Here is a 15,000-nt window from a genome sequence, read left to right on the forward strand (position 1 = left end):
TTATTACCACAAGCTCTCAGACACAAAGCTGTGCGTATACAGAATAAACTCGATTTCTTTTGCAAACGAATAACACTGCTTGCAGAGTAGCGGTTGTCAGAAACCAAGAAAAGGACGGACTGTGCAAAAGAGTGGTAGAAAAGTATTAAAGATTGATGATCACTTCCATGCCAGACACAAACCAGAAGCTCTCGCAAAAGTTCTTAACCCCACGTTTGAAAGGGAACTAAGTGCTTTCACCTGCTAAAATCTCAGTCTGGATTTCAGATGAGTGACCTAGACTGAAATATTTCATTTCTGATCCGAACCACGCAATCATTTGCATCTATCTGGATGCTTAAATAAATATGGAAGTGCTAATAAAACACAAGTTATAAATAGGGTTTGCACTGCTAAGTAAAATGAAAAATGCTTGCCCTTTCTAATCATTTTAATTGTGCAACCTATCAGTATTATTTAATTTCCCACGTAAAAACAAATAAAATAAGCTGTTTCTACTAACGTGGCAAAATACAGGAAAATTCCTCCTGGAAATTTCTATTTTATGGTGACTTTATATTCAAGAATGAAAAAGCAGAAATAAAAGGTACCTGGAACATCAGTGAAAGTCTCCCCGAGGACGGACACGTGAAAAGGTAGCTCCTGCTCCTTCAGTTTCAGCAGCACTTTAAAGAAAGTTTCAGGATCTTTGTCATGTTCCCTTGAAATAAACAGAACTTATCTCAGCATCACTTGTGTTTACTCGCGAAATTGTTTTCTGTTTACCAGAACAGTATTTATCTTCAGTTCTACTTTGAGTATAAATTCCCTCTTTGTTTATACAGCATGCTTGAATATTTTCCTCAACCCAGCGCTCGGGAACAGAAATGTTTCATCTGACATTTGTATCCCTTCCCTGTCCTCAAACAATGCAACATCACGCTGGAAAAAGGATAAGGTGGGAAAAAAAACCACAATGATTTCTATTTTTTTCTTTATATAAAGATATGTATACAACCTTCTTTCCAGAATATACTTATCCTTTATAGAAGACTGCATACTTATCCTATGGTATATTTGGCCTCTTTTTTTTTTTTTTTTTTTTTTTTTTTCCAGGAGCAACACATTAGTAAAAAACTTTTGCTAAAAAAACAGGATTTCCCCCCCTTGGAATGTCACGATCCATGTACCAATGGAAAGCTCCCAATCCCTTCAGTGCTTCAGGTGAAGAAGAAAGGAGAGAACTGATAGGAGGCTTTTTCTACCTTTCAATTTTTAAGGAGGTAACTGCAAGTTGAAACAATAAAGGAGAAGCCTATATTTATTTATAATTTCAGATGAAGATGATCCTAAATTTTGATATAGGCATGACAGTCAATGCTTTGAAACACAAATTTGGTTACTAACAAAGTGGAAGAAAAACAATTTTTTTAACTGTCTTTATCAGGACACGAGAAATGTTTTAAAAGATATCGTAAATGATTTAAATCTCCAAAATTTGGTAGATTATATTAAAAATGAAATAAGATATTTCCCCCATGCTAAGGTGAACATTACATCTCGCATTTAATTATTCTGCTTTAAATTATTGTATTTTAGACAGATGTGCACCAGATGCCTTTAAGATATTTTGGTTTTATTTAATATTTAGAAAATTCCACTGTTTTCCTTCCTGTACTAAGGGAAAACCTACAGCTCAGCTGCCCTGGTGTCTTTCTTCACAGACTAATTTTCTAGAATGAATCCGTAGGTTTCTCACACCGCTATATGAAAGATTAATAATTATATCGTTCAGGAAATCTGAAGCCAAATGACATCTGCAGCTCTACATGTGTTAATATCTCATTCAGTCAATATTTTTGGTTTAGGGAATTAAAACAAATTAATCTTATAATTAATATGACTTTCCTAGGCTGCAAAAATCGTCAGGAACCGTGGAGTTCTCAGAATCAGATGCATTTTTTTTCTAAAAGAAAGCCAGACAATAATTACTTTAAGAAGTTCTGCATCTCCCAGATTTGTTTTGTTCCAAATAATAAAGAGGAATGCAACAGCATAAGCTTCCTAATTTGTTTCACATCTGCGAACCAGGAGTCTTCACGGTGGTTCCAGTAAGCGAAGTGGATAAGAACAGCGGCTCGGACAGAGAATTTCTTTCAGCTGCAAAAACAGAAGAGCTGCTTGGATTGAGATATCCACCTGTTTCTGGCAGGTAAATTACGAGTCCAAGTCTATTCCCAGTTTCCTGTTTTCCTCAGTTTCCCTTTCGGGCAGGTGCCCTTGGTGCGTATAAGCGATCCCGAGGAGCACAGGCTGCGTGTGAGGCTGAGGCCTGCAGCTTCCTGTCCCCGCACACACACAAGTCGGCCCTGACAGACAGAGCCGTGACGCTCACACAGATCCTTCCAAGCTCTTCACAGCCGCGCTATCGGCTTCGGCAGTCACAAGAAGTCCTTCCAGAAAAGGAAATGCTTTCCCTCTCCCTTTCCAGAAGAGACCAGGGGTCCCAGAGGCAGCCAAAAGTGGAGGATGCTGTTGGAGCCACATTGTCAAGGAGCTGGCAGGAGAACGTGAAGCCTCGCGGCTCGGAGAAGCCACATAAGCTGCACATATTTAGGAAAACTGATAGGAATTGGAAGTTGCAGCTTTGTTTAATAGGTGGGGAGGAACAGAAGGAAAATTTGGCACCCAGAAGGAATGCTGAAAGAGGAAATGTTTCCTCTGCACTGGAGGCTTTCTTAAGGGTTTTCTGATGTAGGTGATCCTCCTTCCACATCCCCTCTGAAAATATTTGGCTTTTATATGATACTTGGAGGTTTCAGTGACCCATTTTGTGAACCTCGTCATTTTTTTCTATCCAGGAGGTCATACTGTTTGAACTGTCCATTCCTGAGACTTTTCCACACCGCAGCCACTTATTTTCAGTCATTTTTGTGAAGACCTACAGCAAGCTCCCGGCATGTGTGCCTACAGGTGGCAATGCCTTCTTACACCTGCACGTTAGCAGTGGCATAGCTCCTGGCAGAAAGGACTAACTAGCACAAGACCACCTCTTTACCGCACCAAAGAGTGCTACGTTTCTTGGCTGACATGGAGAAAGCCATATACAATCCAGTCTGCCTTACTCAGCAACAACTGCTAAACACACCAGATTGTCATAGCAGTGATCGTGGAAAAAGATGAACGCAATATGGAATGTCTGTTCTGTAAAGATCTGCTCAAAATGACGTGCACTTTTGGCTGCATCTGTTGAATTTGGAGCTTTATTAAACAGTATTAATTATATATACTCCATTTCCTTAGGAAGAACTGCAAAATGTTATAAAAGCCTGATATAAAAATACAAAATTTTCTTTCAAGATATTACGTTTTGGGGAAAATTAAACTAATTTGATTCCAGGGTCTGGCTTAGCTGTTTAGTTTACGTATTTGAAATGCTCTTGGATTTTTACTGGATATGATACGCATCTGGTAAAGGAAAAGTAAGAACTGGGCACAGTATGAATGCAGTCTAAATTTCATCCTAAGAACATGAAAGCACCAGAATGGCCAAACTCCAGCTGCAAACTGCCACAAAATGGACACAGGCACCATCTGCTTCCTGCTCATACCTATATTTGCATTTGAGAGCAATGCTCTTAGAGATGCTCGGTCTCCAGGTTTAAATACCGCACACTAACATTTTTTTTTACCTAGAATTACTCCGAACTTTTTAATTTTTCTGTCCCAAACACGTCTGAGGTGTAGTGGTCTGAGTGTGGAATCAGAGTTCATCCTGATTTATAGTGACTTCCCCTTCTAATCTGAAACAAAACTTTCAGGACTGTCCCCACACGAGCAATCGGAGGGCTGTAGCATCAGTACCCATCACTACTGAGCCTCCATTATCTCTGCCTTAGATTTTCTGTTTATAATATGGCTGTGATAGTATTATTTTTTTTTTCCACCACAGAAGGATGCTGTCAGGATTAACTGATGACTTGACATCCCTCTTTTCAGCCTAAAATGATTAAAAACCACAACGTCTTAGCACTGCAACGATGCACCTCTGTACAATCAGTGGCAAAAGTCTTCAAAACACCCTTCTACTTTTCAGGGATTTTATTAATTTTGCCCGAGAGCCCCAGAGCTTTGCCCTTTGCTGGACCTGGAAGGAGAGTGCACACAAGTCAGCTGAACCAGAGTTAATCCTTGCTGCTGCAGGACACTTACACCCTGACCGGTGATGGAAAATACGTGGGGTCAAAGAAAAATAAAAGGAATAGCAGAATTTTATGCACTACTCTGTGCATATTCATCTCTTGCATTTAAGTGAAATTCAGTATGAGACCCAGATGGTCTTCTGTGACTTGAGCTTAAATTTTTAAGTATACACAAACTTATACTTGGTGATAATCCCAGTAATTTAGGATTTGGAGAAAGACACTTTTAGCAATGCAATTAGAAAGCAGAAAAGTTGGGCAAGAGAGAAAGAACTTGCTAAAAGCAGCAAAATGAATGCAATCTATTAAAAAAAAAATGCAGTTTAAAAACTGCCCAAGTTAATCAGTAATATGAAAGTGCTGAGCCAGGGAGAAATTCTAAATATTTCAGAAAAATGCTGCATGAAGTTTTGTGATGATTCTGGTCCTGCCATCTCCCAAGGTAGGACATACTCTGAAAGGGTTACAAATGAGCTCAGCTAAACGCAATATTAAAAAGCTTGATCTTAATCTTCTTAAGACATTTAGCATGGCCGATTTGCAGTATTTCAGAGGTAGAGAGTTCAAAATGGTGAAGGGCACACAGTAATATTTCACTTTTTACAGTGCTTGAAATCCAAGCAATTCAAAACATTTCTTGCACAACAGTAAGTAGAACACATGGAGAGCCCAGAGACGAACAGCAGCATTAGTTCCAAGCCATAGAGGAGTAGCCTATGGTGAGCATCAGGTAAGGAATCCACCTTCCAACCTGTGTGCATCTCCTTCTGCCTGATGATTTCATAAAATCCCCTGAATGTCAGACAGGCTAAAGTGAGAAGTGGCATTACTAAAACAGGTAAAAAATCTTCAGTAGTCGAAGTAGCATGTTAGCACTTTTCTAGAATATACGCCAAGAGCTAAAACACGTTCCTGGCTATCTGCAGTTACTGACAGAAAATGGCTCACAAAAGAGGCCACTAAAGAATTCTTCATTATTTATGAGGTTGGACAGCATTTCTGGAGACAGAGAAAAGAAATAGGAAAAGGCAGAAGGTTGGGAAGAAAGGAAAGAATACAGAAGAGTCTGATGGAAATAGAAGCAGCCGAGAGCATTTGAGAGCGCTATCAGTGGTAGAGAAAAGGTCAGAAAAATATCAGTAAAGATAGAAATTAGGAAGCAAAAATAAAACCGCACGGAAATTAAAGGAGAAGAATGGAACAGAAAGAGAATAAAAAGAGGAAAGACATGCAGCAATGTTAGGAGAGAAGCACAGCGCAGAGAGGATGGAAAACAAAAGAATCAAGGGCAAGAAGGTAGAAAACCCACAAAATCCTTTGTAAAACTTCAAATTTCTGAAACAATGAAGGAGAAGAAAAGCAGGGGCTGCTGAGAGCTATCCACACCTTTATCGCAAGCAGAGCCAGAGGCTGGAAGGTGCCCTCATCCCAGTGATGTTCTTTATTTGGGCGATAAAAGCAGGAACTTGAGGTTCTTTACTGGTTTGGCTGATACAGTGCAGACCTGGGGAGGGCGATGAAGGATGCCACAGGCTGATAAGAGGACTCATATGACAACAGCCTCCTGCTGACCCTCTATCTCATTCTCATGAAAAAAACAGCAGCACATCAAGAAATGGGGCAGCCCTGAAATGCACACTCTGCTGAACTAGAAATGGGGCTCCGTTTCATGTCAAAACTGACTGACAGAAAAACTATCAGTGATTTAAGACTGCACTGCACTATTTACTAGAGTACACCTTGATATTTTGCATTAAATTTTGAGCTCAACAAAATTTGACTCTAGGCTTATTATAATCTAATAACGTTAGAAAGCAACAGTGTAGATACAAGGAGAGAAGCATGGGCTTCAGAACAGAGAATTACAGAGTTCTGGTTTTTTCCTGACACTGATTTCCCATGAGAGCGCTCTGCCCAGGTTTCCTCATCTGTACTATGTGGCTTTACAGGAGCTTTCATTTCCAGAAGTGTGCTGAGGGTCAGAGACAGTAAATACTCCTGGAAGATAATATTCTTCCTAAAGTGAGAGGACTCGTGTTACAAGCCTATTCAGCATACCAATGAAATACATTTAAATAATAATAATTATCATTTATATATTAAATCAAATGATTTTAATATACATTTTCTATGTTGAGTTTGAAAAAAAAAGGAACAAAAAAAAACCCACCAAATTTCTGGTAACAATGCTCCTGATAACTGCAAAAGAGGAAATATTACTGCCAGGAAAGAGCTGTCAGGAAAGAAACAGGGGAAAAAGAAATAACCATGTAAATGCAAACATGAAGGAAAAGTTAATTGCTTTCCATTTATTCAATTTATCACAGTATTTTTTCCGTCTTTTTACATCCCCAATATGAGGCAGAGGTACAGTGTAAATATGTAGTTAAGCCCAATGAGTTTTCTTCTTCAGCTGATGTGCTTACAAAATGTCTTTGCTGTAATTGTGCCTCTAAACACTGTCTGGCATCATCAGCATCAAAAGTTACCGCAAGATCTAATATCCCCTCAGTTAACAGAAAATGGAGTCAACTAGAAGAAAATGCTTTTGTGTAAGCATCACCGAAAAGAAAAGACGCCGAAGAATAAATTCCACGCAGCAATTTGGAGGTCCTACAAGTGAAAAAGGCCCTGGTCCTCACCTGTGCTTGCAAAACACCTGTGCGCGCCAAGGGAGTCAAAGCTGGCAGGAGACAGGCAAAAAGCAGCTGAACACTACTGGCAAACACCGTGTTTTATTTTCCATTATCGCCCATGACTTATTTACAGTGAGGAGTGTGTATTTTACCTTCCGATTTTTTTTCAAATTGCTGGCCTGAGAAAAATGGGTGGCATTTTGCTTTACGCTGGAAAAGCATTTTCTCCTATCTTGCATTATCTCGAGGAGATTCATAAAAAAAGAACCTTGGGAGTTTATTGTTTAGATTCTTCTTCTTCTCCCCTCACAATTCATGAAGAAAAATCTCAAAATAAAATATTACGCATTCTCTACCCAAAGAAACCTCAGGATCACCATCAGTCATTGAGCCTCCTGCTTATTTCCTAAAGAGAGATTAACCTTTGGAGACAAAGACCGCTCTTTGGTCTCAGTTACTTTGGAGTAAAAATCAATGCGCTTTCATTCAGATGCCTTTTTTTCATTTCTTTTACTCCAGATTAGTTAACCTAGCTTTTTACAAGTGCAGGATTTAGATGGAGACCATTTCTGTTGTATTTGCCATGGAATCCAGTAACTGCTATGGACTACCTCAGCTGGTTTATTTAAAAAAAACAGAAATGAACTTCCTTTTGTGTTCCAAAGGTAATATGACAAATGGTTTCCTGCTGTTGGGACTCACGGTAAGCAAGATAAAGAATCTGAGTGAGCCTGATAGCTCTGATAACCATACTCAGTATACCCTATTGTAATTCCACATGCCATAAAAAATCATGCCACAGTAATAATAGAAGGGTATGAATATGATAATAAGCGCCTAAGAATTTTCTCAGGTGGTTCCTTGGCAGAAGAATCAAACATAAAACATTACATAAAAAATACACTAGTACATATTTGCCTGAAAATGGAAAATTCACCATATTAAACCTTGTGGAACAATGCTGTCTGCTCCCCTCTGATTTTCAAAGTGAACTTATATCACCAAACTATGACTACTGAATATTCCCCTAAATGCTCTTTCTGGGTCAAAAAGCAAGTCCTGGCCACTAATGAATACTGTGAGGAGAGTGAGCATAGGTACCAAAGATAACTCTTGCTTTTTGGATTTGTGAAGCTGTCCTCTGCAAGGATGGAGCTCCTAAGCAGGAACTTTCTTGGCAAGAAGACCAAAGCTTGAAACTCATCAGTCAAAGAGATTAACACAACTACACACCTCACAGCTTTCAGAACAAGGAATGAACTCATTTCATTGAGTCAAGTTTTCACACAACTGCAAGCAAGAAAAAGCAGAGATTGGAGGAGACAAAGGGAGAAAGAAAAGATGAAAACATGGAGAAGAGGAAAGTGGGGAGGAAAAGAAGGGAATGAGAGAAGAAAACCAAATACTACAGTGCAGCAAGAAGAAGAAACTAATTAAAAGGAGCTTTGAAGAAAGAAGCAGAGGAAACATAATCCCCCATTATTGGAGAAAATAAGGAAGAATATTAGATCACTGGCTGACGAACAACTTGATTTTTGTCTCTCAGAAGGTATTCGCATGCTTTGGTGATGGTGGCACTGTCTGATAAGTTCGCCTGGGACTTATTACAAAACCCTTTCTGTCCTTGTTTATGATGTTTCCCGGGACTGAGGCTATCTTGGACTATGATCTTCCAGAAAAATGCTGCCAAAAGTTTTCCAGAACAGCCAAAGAACAAGATTTAAAAGTCCCACTACCTAATGCAACTGCAAAGCATATCTTGCATACATTACATTTCAAAGAAGCCTCTGTTTTATGCATTCAAGTCTCGTTTTATTTTAGAGCAAGAACTGAATACGTGAATGGGTTTGATTTTATGTCAAAGAAATGCTTTTTATTGCCCTTGTGAAGATCTTCCTAAAAATGTCCGCATATCTTGGACACATCTCAGATCAGTCAGGCTGCTGAAACCCAGGCACGATCTCACATCTGAACTGAAAACACAGAGCTTGTCTTCACTTTCAAGGATTCCTCTACTAGATTCAGAATAACATCATCAGACTTCTCAGAATAAAGAATTAGTTTCTGTGCATTAAGAATACAAAATCACAAGAAAACGAAGAAGACTTGTTTAAGAAAAGGCAACGGTAGAAGAAAGGGGATGAAGAGGCAGAAAGTGGTAAAGGTAATGTATGTTCTTCTAGTTTGACTAAAACTCTCAGAAGTGAACCACAAAAAGCAGAAGGAATGAATAAGATTCGATCAATGTGACCAGCTCTACAAAATAGCATGGTAAAGAACTAGCGAGCTGAGCGAAGGCAGAAAGGGTGGGAGGCAAAAAGACATAACACCGGGTCAGATCATACAAGGAAGAAGGTGGTAAACTGATTAAGAAAATTAATGGGAGATCAAGGGGGCAAAACAGTAAGGTTGGACAATGGGGCTTAGGAGCAAGCAGGAATCAACTAGGACAGTACCACGCGCCGGTAGGGAGGGTGACGGAAACTTCTAGACAAAGAAATGCTGAGAAACTGTGGGAGAGGAAAATGAGATGCACATCTGCTGCAAAAGAGGAATAGAAAGGAGGACATGCCCGTGGAATTGTGCTTGGAGAAGAGAAAAGGAAGATGTTTGAAACAGAAAGGTCAATGTGAGTTTGGGAGAAGGACAGAAGAAGATTGCTTTGATGGCAACTGGTGGAAGACTGTAACCCCCCTTCCTTTGCAGCCATGAAAGGACTCCTTCATCCCATCAGTTCACGTGCATTCCTACTAAAAAACTGGGTTTTGCAGTTGCTCGGAGAAGAAAGACATCATAAAGTGAATCTCTCGTCATGAAAAAGGGCAGAGACAAGCTTACCGGAGCTTTTGTGTCAAACTGGGATACACCAATCCCAAATATTTAAATCCTCAAATTTTCCAGTCCTATGTGAAGTCAAGATCATTTCTTCAATCGTGGCTGAAACAGTTGTCACGAGAGCCTTCAGAGGACAGCACTAAAGTGGCTGCCCTATGAGCACCTGGCCAGGACAGAGGGATCAAAGAAAGAAGGTTTCTACATGCAAAATTTCAAGCAGAATCTTGATGTTATTTGCCTTCTACTTTAAAATGCAAAAGCATCCCCTGCAGCAGAAAAGCACTCACAGGGCTTGAGTTTTGCTTCTGGTGCAGATAACACTGCTTTTACAATCACTTACTGCTCTTACTATGTGCACCCCAGGTAGGATGTGCTTTAACCTCGACTTTACGGGAGTGGAAAAAGGGTTGACACCAAATTTCTCCATATGTAACGAGGAGCAAAATAGGGCCGCAGAGCTTAAACAGAGAAAAGAAAGTACAGTGCTTAGTCGAAGTGAAAGAACCAAATGTACTTGGGGAAGCAGTGAGTAAAAAAGAAAGTTTTATTTTAATACGTTTCTTTTTCAGCCTATTAAGTTCTCCAATATCAGAACGAAGTCTGCTAAAAGTTAGTAAATAAAGGCTTTCTGGAGAGCTTTATTAAATCACTTATGACTTATCAAGTTAAAACTCCCACTCAGATATCTTAATAAAACTTTCAGAGAATATATTTAATTTTACTGGAAACCAGAAACCGATTGCTAACCACAGGAGTTACTGTGTGCTACATCAGTGATCAGCTTTCTGCAAATAGAATATTTACCAACAACTTGGATTTAGTTCTCTAAAGTTTCAGTTTCTGAAGGTCAAATAACTATGTAACTGCTTAATAAAGAAGCAAAGAAGTACCTCTAAATATCTCCAAGCTCTGATGGGCTTATATTCTGCTCCTTAGGTGAGGTATTAGCAAAGCTTATTTATTTTCATTTCCAAGGCTTTTATTTGCTCACTCCCTTGTGGTAAAGCTGATTTCCATGATGATTCCCTTCTTAATTTTAATACCCTTTTTACTCATCATATAGACATAAGAATTTTCCATAAAATAATGAAACCCTTCCAAAGGAAATGAAGACAACTAGGAAAGTAAACTACAGCTTACTTTTTTTTTTTCCCAATTAATTGATCCACTGTCATACGCATATATGAAAGATTTTTTTTAATGAAAGGAAAATAAGGTTAATTAACATAAAACCCCTCACTCCTTGAGATGTTGAATTTTGAATTTTATCCATGCTGCCTTAAGTGCCTTGATTTCTCAGTAATGACCTAGTTCTCCTAATGAGTAACATTAACCCCTGGCTGTAGCTGTCCAGGACTTAATTGTCAACTGGAGCTGAAATAGGAGAGTTTGCCGATCAGCAGGTATGTGGTATATTAACTCCTGTCATTTCAGACCCTAATAAATAAATCTGTTGCTAAGGCAACAGGAACATCAGCGCTATCACTTTTTTTTTCTTTTTTTTCCCCCCTTTTTAAAGGAAACTGCCTTTCACACCGAGCTTTTTAAAAGGGAAATTAACTACATGTAACCGTAATTAGAAGAAACATCGTTTCTCATCTCAGAAACATATCTACACTAATGAAAAAAGGCATTCAAAAAGAGGACTGCTTTCTACTGTGACCAGGGTAACTGAAATTATTTCCCTCAAGTGAAGGAATGCAATTTGAAGTATACATCTGAGTGAAAACAGATCACAAAATATTTTAGCGTCTTGTATTTCTGAGATAGTTCTCCTCTGCTTTATTACACTGCTGATACCAAATGAGTGAAATGCTTCAGCTACTAATCAGGAGCCTGGGCAATTCAAACCAGATGAGAAAAAAATACCACTCAAAACCTAACACCTTCACTACTCCCCGTGTATCTTCCAACATGATTGGCAGAAACACAATCTTTTGGAAAGATAAAAAATGCTGCACTACCAACTCATCAGACTTATCAGCTAATGAAAATTTAAGTACCTGATTTAAACACAGATGCCATTGCTCCTCTCTGTCCTACAGCCACAGCTACCTGAACCTTGAATGGGAAACGCAAGGGGAGATTGGTGCAGCCATCACAGCTGGGCAACAAGAACACATCTCAAAAGGCACATGTGATTTGGGTATCCGCTTTCTGCCTCAGTTTCTCCACCTGCAAGATCAGACCCTGAATACTCTGGTTTTAGAGTAACAGATCCGAAGTTTTACAGAAAGGCAAACTCTATACACATGCGAGCAGTAAAACTGCAAGGAGTTGGACTTGAAGGTCCTTGGGGGTCCCTTCTAACTCAGGATATTCTATGATTCTATGAAATATTTTGGGTTTTTTTCATAAGATTTGGGAAAGAATATCTTGGCACTCCTCACCTTTAGGGAAGGTGCATTTCTGAGGTTTCTCAGCGCCTCACGGGTGAATATCACAGTGCTCACTTAATTCCTGCCACTTTGACATGGGTTGAAATGTTTGTTGCAGACTAAAACGTTCAACTTCCAAGGAGAATTTTCACAATTGAGACGTCTCTATTATATGGTGAAAATTTCTGCAAGCTCTCAAAAACAAGGATGAAGGAATAGTGCATCTTCCACCGAAATGATTCAATATCCCCAATTCCCAGCTGTTGGAAGAAGTCTCAAGATTAGATTTCACCTATGAATGAACAACGAAAGAAGACAAATACTTCCAAACTCCCTTTCCAGTTAACATTTAAATCTGAAATTCCTGTAGTATTTCATCAACTTTCTTGTTCACTCTTCAAAATAAACTAATATCTGCTCTCAGAAATAACTCTAGATTGCCTGAAAAAGAAGTTAGACTGTTTTCTTTTTCCTTTAGGTGTTCAAGAAGTCAAGGTGTCAGCTTCTACTTCATCAGACAAATCTACATACACGTTCATGGCAATGTTTCGTTCACCATTTGTCATCCGTACTGCATTCTTGGTGAACACTGTTTTCTTTGGGAGTATTAGATAACTTTTCTTACACGCTTGTAAAAAGTATCCATTTTAAAACTGTTCTTGTACATCCTATGGGCTTTTTATCGTATCTGGTACCTTTTAGTTAAGGCTGTGTAAACACTTGCATTTTAAGCCTTTGCTTTCAGTCTGTCTTATCTACCCAACACTTTCACCTTTTAGGATTAAATTTGCCAGAATCAGTTACTTTTCAAAGATGGAGTTTTCCTGTAGCCACTCACTCCCCATTCATCACAAAGCCAGAGCCAAGTTCTCTGCTACTTCCCGGTAGAAGGGGGCAGAAAAGCCCCAGCCCGCTGAGATTTCCCTGAAATGGAGGATTTTGTGGGTGATACAAGCGGAATACTTTCTTCTGAAAATGAGCAACCTCTGCCTTCCTTACACGACGTTGTATGTGTAGCCATCTGGAAAGGCAAAGCAGGACCGGAGCCTTTTTCTTTTACATGCTCTCCACAAGCTTTTTACAGTGCTGTAGGGAGCTTTCTTCGGCAGGGGAGTTGGACTCGATCTCTGGAGGTCCCTTCCAACCCCTACAGTTCTGTGATTCTGATTCTGCTGGGGATGCCCATTGAGGCTAATAACAGTTTTTTGGGTACTCAAAGGCGATTTCTAGGTGGAGCACTTTCATCTTCTGCTGCCTTTCTACACCTGAATTCCTGGTGGGATAAATTTATTCTGCAATGTGAGCAAAATATGACTTGGGTACAGATTCACTGCATTCTCAAGAGTCTCTATATTAAACACTTTTGAATTCTGAATTCCTGTTAAAGCTGAACACACAAACTATACAAATTCTGCATCGCACTGCCGAGAGGAGGAGTCACAAGGTGCTACAATTAAAAACATGCCTTCACAGGCTCCTTTTCTTTGCAGTTTGCAAGGGACTTGCGCTCAGCTCACTGATGGACCACTGTCACCTCCCAGAAGAAAGTAAACTGGCTGTGCTATCAGAGACGTGTTCCTGAGCAAAGGTCCTTGCAGTGGGCAGCCACGTGGTAGCACAGAGAAGGGCACATGGTGAACACAAAACAAGCCTTTCTCCATAGACTCCTTTCTTCAGCTCTTTCTTTCAGTTCAGTGATGCTCTACATTCAAACCAGGCAGCAGGGCACGCCACTATCTCTGTGCACACCATTTTCCCTTACATCAGAAATCTGCAGATAAATTTTTTGCAATCTAGCTTTTTTTTTCTTCTCTCTGAATTTCCTCATCGTGACTTCCACTGCAGTTCTTCACGCTCCTGTATCTCCTTCCCCATGCTCTTGTCACATGCAGTTACATACAACGTGAGATAATGGGCTTATCTGATTTTTCACGAGAATTGATAAGGGCTATTTGTTTGCGTGTGTGTGTAAATTCTCGCCGATTCCACGTGTGATCTTTTATCACACCCGTGCAATTAGGGGAAGAAGAATTGATTTCTGACAACTTTCTGTTATCGAGTCTTTAACTGCTGAGATGATACAGCACACACAGGGAAGAAAGAAAAAACACGAGGCCCTTGAATTAAAAGAAACACTGCAGGTCTTCTCCATGAAAGAAAGGAGTAAAAGAGCCCAGAATTTTACAGTAATAAATTTAGTACATGGCATCTGCATGATGCGGACTATGCTTTGGGGTGCAGTGGATTTGCAACTTTGCAGATTCACTGCCACACTCAAGCGCAGTAAGACAGGAGGAACAAACTGGCGTAGCCCCAGTTACAGCAAAAGCTTTGGCAGGTGCCCGTGGCCTTGCTGGGGGGCAGCAAGAGGGAATAATGTAAGCACGTAAAAGCTCGCGTGCAAATCTTGCAGTGAGAAAGGATTGTGCCACACCAGTCACCGCCACCTCCCTCTCATGCACCAAAAGCTCACATTATTACCTTGGAAAGAGAACCTGTGGGATAGTAGACGGTTCTGATCAAATCTGGGGACTTAGTCCATTGATCATCGCAATTTTGCTGTCTGTTTCCACCAAAGCACATTTACACGGAGGGAAAACTAATTCTTTGGCAGAGCCGCTGTCACAGAGAGACGCTCGGAAACCATCGCAGCCTTTTATCCAGACCTCTGGCTATAAGTCATTTCTATTAACAGTGCCTTGCTATAGATGTTTATAACAAAACATTAAAGACTTGGTGAGAAAGGAGAAAACAAATTACTCTGCAGAGAACCTAGCAACTCTGCTAAAATACTGTCAGTTATTTATCTGCTGTCAGCAGAGGTTGCACACTGTAATCCTTGACAGGCTCGGATTCGGGAAGAATGAGGAGAAGGGGCAGGGATTGCAGTTGAGGGCCTGTTCTCATGCAAAGGCATTTTAACACAGATTTAAAGTGAGAACGCAGATCCTCGAAAACGTCGCTCTGGAT

At 39.9% G+C, this 15,000-nt stretch overlaps 1 protein-coding gene across 22 annotated transcripts in view; it reads right to left on the bottom strand.

Annotated features, from left to right (window-relative positions):
• Positions 1 to 15,000, bottom strand: part of GTDC1 (glycosyltransferase like domain containing 1) — a 166,875-nt gene that overhangs the window by 16,896 nt on the left and 134,979 nt on the right. For all 22 annotated transcript variants that reach the window (XM_021399420.1, XM_021399422.1, XM_021399421.1 and 19 more), the window contains one exon: positions 591 to 700. In XM_021399420.1, the coding sequence (XP_021255095.1) occupies positions 591 to 700 (110 nt within the window). The remainder of the gene's footprint in view (positions 1 to 590; positions 701 to 15,000) is intronic.

This window comes from Numida meleagris, chromosome 5, assembly GCF_002078875.1.
Source record: "Numida meleagris isolate 19003 breed g44 Domestic line chromosome 5, NumMel1.0, whole genome shotgun sequence".
In the NCBI taxonomy this organism is placed as follows: domain Eukaryota; kingdom Metazoa; phylum Chordata; class Aves; order Galliformes; family Numididae; genus Numida; species Numida meleagris.